The 8,823-nt window shown below is 41.9% G+C and overlaps 1 protein-coding gene across 1 annotated transcript; it reads left to right on the top strand.

Moving 5' to 3' along the window:
• Positions 1 to 218: 218 nt before the first annotated feature.
• LOC121993003 (transcription factor bHLH94-like) lies at positions 219 to 1,638 on the top strand. The gene is made up of 3 exons (XM_042547667.1): positions 219 to 880; positions 952 to 1,323; positions 1,418 to 1,638. The coding sequence occupies exons 1-3, from the start codon at positions 431 to 433 to the stop codon at positions 1,508 to 1,510; spliced, it is 915 nt and encodes a 304-aa protein (XP_042403601.1). The 5' UTR covers positions 219 to 430; the 3' UTR covers positions 1,511 to 1,638.
• The last annotated feature ends 7,185 nt before the right edge of the window (positions 1,639 to 8,823 follow it).

Genomic DNA, 8,823 nt, shown 5'->3' on the forward strand with positions numbered 1-8,823 from the left:
GATTAACCTCTCCCCAGTTAACAGCGAGAGCAGAGAGTACATCGACCTACAGTCGATTGACAAGAATGAGGCGAAGCTTTTACCAGTGCAGCAACACGAACAAGGCCCCTAAATTTCATTATTATGCCTATGACAAACGATTCGGAGTTGTAATAAGCCCCAGGTGAGTGCAGACTTGCAGCAAAGGGAAAACACAAGCCACCCACAAAGCCAAGTGAACATACGCACTCTACAGAGTGTTTACTGGCTCACTCACATACGAACGATGACTCGAAGGTGGTGCAGCTGTAGAATCTCTGTCTCTGGACCTCCTGTTCCTTTCTCAACCTCACATTTGTTGTACTGTTTCAACAGCAAAAATATGTTTTTTTTTTCTCACGTGGCGAGTTTTGCAATAGGTCTTTAAATCGAAACCACAAAGCTCTGCTTCATGTCTGCGGTTGAGGTTGTGGTTGGTTCGCGTTGTTGTGGAGGGGAAGATATGGCTCTGGAGGCGGTGGTTTTCCCTCAAGGTAATTTCTTGGGTTGTGGTTGGGGAGGCGGCGCGGCTTGGGTGAGTGACTTCGGAGAGCTACTGGAGGCGGAGGAGGAGACTGGCGGCGGCGGTGGCGGAGGGGATGGCATTGTGAATGCCTCTTGCTCTTCCTTGGTGCAGAATCACGTGCAGGAACGGGATGTGAACTGCTTGCCGTCGCAGACGCCGACACCGGAGGCAGCAGGGGGGCGAAGGAAGAGGCAGCGAACTAGGAGCGTGAAGAACAAGGAGGAGGTGGAGAGCCAGAGGATGACTCACATTGCGGTGGAGCGCAACCGCCGGCGGCAGATGAATGAGTACCTCGCCTCGCTGCGCTCCCTCATGCCTGCTAACTACGCGCAAAGGGTAATTTACTCGTGAATCGTTCAAATTTGCTCGTGAAGTTGGGATTTTGACGACGAAATCGAGATGATCAGGGCGATCAAGCTTCCATCGTGGCCGGCGCGATCAATTACGTGAAGGAGTTGGAGCAGCTGCTGCAGTCGCTGGAAATCCAGAAGCGGTTGAAGCAGCGAGCGGATGCGGGCGGCATCGCCACCGCCTTCGATGGCTTCTTCAGCTTCCCGCAGTACTTGACTTACGACGCGAAGGAGGTAGAGACCGGAGCAGGATCGGCGAACATCGAGGTGACGGTGGCGGAGACCCACGCGAGCCTGAAGGTGCTCTCCCGGCGGCGGCCAAGGCAGCTGCTCCAACTGGTGATCGGCCTCCAGAACCTGCGTCTCCTGCCGCTGCACCTCAATGTCACCTCCGTCCACCACATGGCCATGTACACCTTCAGCCTCAAGGTTCGTCACCACAACTAACACACTCCATCCGCTTGATTCCTGCAACAATTCATCAACTTAATGTCGATCTGTTCTTCCTGCCAATGTGGCGAAGGTGGAAGACGACTGCCCGTACACATCAGCGGACGAGATCGCAGCGGCGGTGCGTCAAATACTGGCCACGACTCAACAGGAGGCAAATCTTTAGACCGCTTCGTACTGCGTGAGATGGAATCCTGCTCTTGCAGCTCGAGAAGAGCAGTTCAATTGTCAGAAGAGTTGTTCTGCTGTAGTTCATGAACATTAATATAGCAATAAATGGAAACAGTTTTCGAATTCTTGCATCAAAATTTCTGCCTCACGCATTAAGAAATAAAAAGACGAACTAGTGAAAACAAACAATTAAAAGGAAGTAGAATTTTTTCCTTTTCCCTAGTTTGATGGAGATCACTCTTGAAAGTACCAGATGCAATGATAGCAAAAGGTGAGGGGAAAAATATAACAAGACATTTTTATCATGAGATTCTTTAAAGCAAGGTGGAGTACCAATAAATTATAATTTTGCTGAGTACTACTAACCAGAAAGGATCAGCAAGAGGAACCAATTTGGAGATTGATTTGGCTGGGGATGGATGTTTGAGCTGACCATGTTGGGCAAAATGGCCGCTGATTACTTGTTCACGTGTTGGCGATCTGCTCTCTGTCTGATTCTGTACTCCTGCAATTCCACATATCAAGATTTTAATAGTACTGTTGCAAATCTAGTTTGCACTGTGCAGGAATAAAACTGTCTTGCTCATAGTGCCAGGCTTGTATCAATGTCGGATTGGCATTTTTCCTGCTTTCTGGTGTGTGATTAGAAATCAAAATCTAGTGCTTCATTTGACATTAACAGATCAATGATTTTGAAATTGTTCCTGTGATTGTGTGGCTGATCCCACATGCTATAAATATGAACTGAAATTGATGGCCAACAAGTTCAGGAGATTAACTGCATATGATCATAATGAACAAGCAAAAGAATAACTGCATATGGAGTTTCACTGCTTCGGATCAAAGATTTTGTTGGTGATGGATTAGTTCGTCGGCAAAGTGGGGATAGACAAAGCACACTTGCAGAGGACCAGCTAAAGCACCAGGAATATTACTGTTTATAGATTAAAAATACTTCCACAAGAACACAAACAACACATAATGGAATAATTTAGACTTGGAAACTCGTGGAAACTTGGAAGTAACTGATGAATACATTTCAAAGATAAGTCTTTCGAGCACCAACTTCAAAATTAGAGTTTTGTTTTTTGATTGACGGTGTGCCGTTCCCAGAAGTGAAGCAAACTGTATCAAACCCACAAAGGTAAACAACTAAATTACAGACACAAAAGTGTATTGTATTAGAAGTCGGCAAAACTAATTGCAGAATTACAGAGCTAAATAAAAAATCTGAAGTTCAAAACCAAAGAAAGCACCAGAAGCCTTCATGAATTGTCGGCTAAGATAATTCAATACAGAAACACACTGAAATATTCCAGACACACACACTAAAAAAAAAAATCAAAATCAAGAGTTACCACACAGGAATCCACTAGTTACCACTTACCGAATGATGAACCTAAATGCTAATTTTTAAACAGCAGAACTAAAATTTAGTTGTTATAAACATTCTGTAGATAACATGACCTGTTGGAACAATAGAAAACCAAGAGGTACAGAATTGTTTCAATTAAACCGCTGAGAGAAAGAAAGTCAAGTTTGATTGAGATATATGACAAACTCAAACACGGTAATGGGCCCACTATGTTGTTGAAGCTGATTAAGACTCATAATTTTGGAGATTCTTCAATCAAACACTCGAGTTGTACCGACAAGAATTGGCTCCTACTATTAATAATGGGCCTTGTTATTATTCTATAAATGGGTTGCTTGTGAGAAATTTGCCTAACTGAATCTAACAAAGTTTTTAACTAGTTTAGTTGCCATTTATTTACTGAAGGGTTCTCGGATGATACAAGTGTTTTATTATGAGGAGGGGCAAACACCCTCGCAGGGATAATAATAAAAGAACTGTTCTAGGAGTGTTCCAAGAGCAAAAGGTCTAAACACCACACAAGCATGAGATGAATGATGCATCAACAATACATACTATGAAGAAGATTAATAAATATATTTTGCAAGTTATAGAAGTTATCACAGAACAAGAGCTAAATTAGAGATATCCAAGTCACAAAAAAAAAATAATAATAATCAAACAACTACCTGCCACTAGTCATTATCATATTTGATGGTACTTCCCAGTAAACCAAATACAATTTGGTTTGGTTTGTCTTGGCTTGACAAGTCTACAATTCACAAAGAAAAAGGTAAAAATGCAAGACATGGGACGCGCTAGTTCATGTTTGAGCATCATAGGTTTGAGCATCAATCTAACCAACCTTGTATATCACGAAATGGTTAAATCATGAAATAAAGATATCTACAGCTGAAAAGAAACCTCCATGAAAACAGAACAATTGACAAGATTTAGAATTTAAGTTTCATTATGTAACATATGACACAACATGCTATAATGCAACACTGTTATTATAGTTTAAGGACAGCATCATGAAGAACATTATATGGATCATACATAGAAAGCTTAGTAATGAAATTTGCTCTTGCATGAAAATAATCAAGACACACTACTCAATATCAAAGAAAAGAGAAGTTGAAACCTGTAAACTGTGACAAACTGAATCAAGGCATGAAGTTCTTGATGACTAGATGCTATAGAATCCTGCTTCTCTTACATGAGCTTGAATAACAGAGATTCAGAATTAAGTACACAAGCAGCAAAACCAGGCCATTAAAGTTATCTCATTACTTTGCACCATGTAAATCCTGTATAAACTTTGAATATATCCATATATTTACAATTATGGACACTCGAAAAACAAGCAAAGCTCAATTTACCACACCTTGCCATCCATTATTTCTTTTGCAAAATCACCCTAAGACTCTATGTTCCATTTCTTAATCATACCGGATGAAGCTTCGATGATAAGGCTCTTGTTCTACTTCTATGTTTCCACTCTTCACGTTGGTAATGGTATATGACATCTCTCTCTCTCCTGACTTGCTGAGAATTCCTGTATCTAAAATTGCCCATGAACGAGTGTGACAAGATCGTCGAATCATAGGATCATCACAGTGGGAGAAGTAAGCTCCTGGCTCGGCCATGTCGTCCATGTTTTGACGAGAAGAATCTATCACTAGTACTTGACAGAAATCCTCCTGATTCTTTCTGCAACGAGGTAGTTCCATTTGAAGTGTTGCCTTGCTTTCTCCAGGTTCTAATAACCAACGCCGCCCTCAGGTTGGAGTCCTTCGTGCTCTCTTCCAACTTTAATCTGTTCGGCCAAGGAGCACAAGGGAAAGAACTCATAGAAAATGACCGACGAATAGGTTGAAACCCTTGCCCTCTGATATCGCTAGGCATTTCAATCTCTGAGTCTGGAAATCGGTTGGTCATGTTTCGGTCTTCAGGAACAGCTCCAAGTTCCGATCTTTCAAGCATCGGTTCCACTTCCAAGGCGACCTGATCAGTCTCCGATGCCCGGCCATCTAGCTGATTGTGATCCACTAGGCCAGAGGGGACTGAACTGGATTCCGCTTGATCCGTGATCGAACCAAGGGAGGATAAAGCAGAGGAAAAAGAAGAAGTACTTGCCCCATGAACGCCATCACTGGTCGTTGAGACTAGGGCCACGACGGGCGCACGGCAGAGAGGGCAATTGACATGGGATCGGAGCCAAGTATCAACACACCCCATGTGGAAGGCGTGGTCGCACTTAGGGAGGAGGCGTAGAAGCTCCCCGTCTTGGAACTCAGAGAGACATACAGCGCAGTTGGAGCGGAGCGCGCCCAATACGCCCTCGTCCGCCTTGTAGGCCCACGTCGCGATCGCCCCGATGGTGGACTCGTCGAGACCAGCGGTCCGGATGTACCAGATGTGGTGGTCAACCTCGCCGCCATCATCCTCGGCAGCGGGCTCGGGGTCCGCATCGGGGGCGGCGGCCGTCCGGCCTCCGCGACGGCGGCGATGGAGGATGTAGAGTGCGAGGAAGATGAAGAGAGAAGCCGCCGCGAAGAGGGTGGCAGCGACGATAGGGAGGGTGGGGATGAGAGACGAGTGAGTACCGATCCTTACGGCAGCCGGCGAGGGAGGAGTCGGCGGTAACGGCGGGAACAGCGGGAACGGTGGCGACGGCAGCAGCGGTGGGGGGGAGCATGGGCCGGAGTAGCAAGGCCAGAGGACGCGACCAGCGCCAGACGCCATCCGAAATCACATCTGCTAAGAAGAAATTTCACTCACGATTAATTTTTTTTTAAAAAAAAAAATCCCTTGCAAATAAAATTGAAGAAGAACAAACAATTAGAGAGTCAACCACGGAAAAGGAGGCATCAACTAATCAATTTATTCTGCACGTAGATGCGATCGCATGTGTTTGAACTCCGGGAAAATAAAGACACAATTCTACCAAATCCTTTAACCAGTCAATGGATTGTTTTGACTGAATCACTGCTGCAACGTTGTCCTATAAAATTTACTTTCTTTTATATAATTTTTATGGTTGTTGGGAAGGAGGTGATGAGTAGACTAAGGCTTCTTGCTTAAGCTTGTGTTGTCATCGTGATTATATTTAAAGTGATAAAAGTCCCAAAACGTCCTCAAGTCAAGAGTTTAGTTCTTCCATGAAAATTTTGTTAAGCTCCAGTATCAATCAGCAACTCCCACTGCACTTTTTTCTTTCTATAATTCCGTATCCATCTGACTAATCCTGAAAATTGGCAGACATCCTGTAAAATTTTTCGCAGTAAATTGAAAAAGGCTGATGGAGCCTTGTGAAACAACCCTACATCTTACAAAATATTAACCTACGCTGATCTCAAGTAGAAGACTCATCGCATAGCATATCCTAAGACTTTTGATACTAAGAAAAAATAAAAGTGAAGTTGTATGACATATGAACCTCAACATATAACAAATATAGTAAATTAAAGTTGATGAACTTCTACCAAGAAGATAAGCAACCAATAAATAGACTGTAATTTTTAATTACATGACAAATCAGAGAATAATTTTATAACATATTCTCAGGGTTCTCGAACAGTGTGCTATACTTTCATCTCGTCTCCTCAGCTATTCTGCCCTCATGTCCTCTATCATATCCTTGATGGCATCTCCCTCATCTGTATCATTTACAATGTGAGTCTACAAACTGAGCAAGCATATTTCACTAATAGGTATAAGAAATAAATGGTAAAGTAAGAATGAAAATAGGAAATATGAAGCTTAAACTTACTTACCTGTTAAAGAAACAAGGAAAAGAACTATGCATAACTTAGCAAGAGATAAACATGGTGCAAGTGTGACAATCATCTTTAGAGCACATTCATTTGACCCATATTCATAAACTTTAGAGGTATCTCTTAGTAGAACTTATAATTATATAGTCGAAGCCAACATTCATTGCATCATCATTCATGTTTGGAAGATGCACATCCTGAGGCACCTAACTTGTACCGTCACCACAGATGCACATCATTATCTAATTGTTCGTATTAAGTAAACGTGACTCCATTATAACATACATCGCATAATTCTTGAACTATCTTTCATAAAGTGAACTACTTAGGATTACTAGCAATGCATATACAATCCATGTATCACAAGAAAATTAGTAAAAAACAACTTAAATCATAGAAATTCCTATTCTCCTAGATCTGTCCTAGGAATTTTAGTACATCAAGAAGCAACCACAGTTTTTTTTGAAAAAAAAACCCAAAACCTATAGGAAGAAGCTAGGAAACATTAAAACACACATTACAATTTTTACCAAAATCGTTGCAGGAAATCAAAACCATTAAGAAGAAGAAATGTGTTATTGAAACAAATTACAATCTACCTAGTTTGTTATTATAAATCAATACCCTTACGAAGAAGAAATGCTACATCAGGAACCCCTTGAAATCTTCCCTAGATCTGCCACAAAAAAAAACGAAACCAATAGGATGAAGCAATCCATCATTGAAAACTCATTCACTATCGAAGCATTGAATTCCAAATTGGTCCGGCAAGCAGAAACTGACACAAAGAACATACGCATCCTATCACAGTCATTGATTCCCATCCATCCAGCAAAACCGAAGCCGTCTCATGGAGCAAGGTCACATACATTCAAAGTATCACCTTCATTCTGCCTAGAACGAGCCCTCACAAGGAGAAAAACACAACACATCAAAGCAACACTCCCATGCCAAAATCGAAAACCCATAGCACCCATGAGAAGAATGAACCCAAACAAGCACGTATAAAATCCCCAAGCCACATCCTTTAAATCGTGGCTACTTGCAGGAAATCAACACCACAACAAACCGGAACTTCCACTTCCCAAATCTAAGCAGAAATCGAGAAAAGAGGACAACCCTCACAAGGGCAGTGCAAGGAAGAATAAATGAACCAAATACCACACCCGAATCTGTTTTAATAGCACGTAATCACAACAAGAAAATCATGACATCATCAAAGTCAATCGATCTCTCTCAAATCAAAAACAAAAGAAGGTAAAATAATAAAAAAAAGATTGTGCTAAGCTAAGACATCTAATTTGTTTGCAAACCTATCGGAAAAGCACTCATTCCATACATACTAAAGGAATCTACTTCCCTCTCCCTTTTCTTGGTACCGTTGTCAAGTGCGCAGGAGGAACTGTCGGCGGACTCCTGGCTACTCTAGCAAAGGAACGGATTTATGAGTTAATTTCTAATTAACGTCTTTTATTATTATTATTATTTACCTGGCCCGTGAGATCTTAAAACTCTCCCCTTCTTAAAACAATTTCATACTTGAAATTTGACTTACCAAATAGCTCGGGAGTAACAGTTACGCATACTAGTTCAGTCTCCCAAGTAACTTCCTCCATAAGTTGATGTCTCCATAAGACCTTCACCATTTTAATCTCTCTATTCCTCAACCTTAGAACTTGTCGATCAAGGATTTGAATTGGCATTTCCTTGTAAGACAGATTTGACGTCCACTGCATAGCCTCATGACGAATCACATGAGAATGATCAAAAATATAATTTCTAAGTATGGAAATGTGTAATACGTTATGAACTCCTGATAAGTTTGGTGGTAAGGCAACTCGATATGATCTAGTTCCAATCTGGTCCAAAATCGCAAAAGCTCCAACATATCTTGGGTTGAGTTTTCCCTTCTTTCCGAATCTCAGTATCACATTCATCGATGATACCTTGAGAAAAACAAGGTCTCCAACTTCAAACTCCAAATTTCTTCGCCATCGATCGTCATAACTCTTCTGGAGACTCTGTGTTGCTTGCATTCTGTCTTGTATATTGGCCTCCAGGTTCACTGTGTGAGTCACAATGCCTGGGCCCAACACCGCCCTTTCTCCTACCTCGTCCTAATGTAATGGAGTTCTGCACCTCCTTCCATACAATGCTTCATATAGAGTCATACTT

Source organism: Zingiber officinale, chromosome 6B (genome assembly GCF_018446385.1).
Source record: "Zingiber officinale cultivar Zhangliang chromosome 6B, Zo_v1.1, whole genome shotgun sequence".
NCBI classification, from domain to species: Eukaryota; Viridiplantae; Streptophyta; class Magnoliopsida; order Zingiberales; family Zingiberaceae; genus Zingiber; species Zingiber officinale.

What these genes read in the sequence shown, in the direction of transcription:
- LOC121993003 (XM_042547667.1), top strand. Translation starts at nt 431, where the DNA reads ATGTCTGCGGTTGAGGTTGTGGTTGGTTCGCGTTGTTGTGGAGGGGAA. An exon ending in CTGCTAACTACGCGCAAAGG is followed by an intron (nt 881 to 951) that starts GTAATTTACTCG and finishes CGAGATGATCAG; the next exon opens with GGCGATCAAGCTTCCATCGT. An exon ending in TGTACACCTTCAGCCTCAAG is followed by an intron (nt 1,324 to 1,417) that starts GTTCGTCACCAC and finishes AATGTGGCGAAG; the next exon opens with GTGGAAGACGACTGCCCGTA.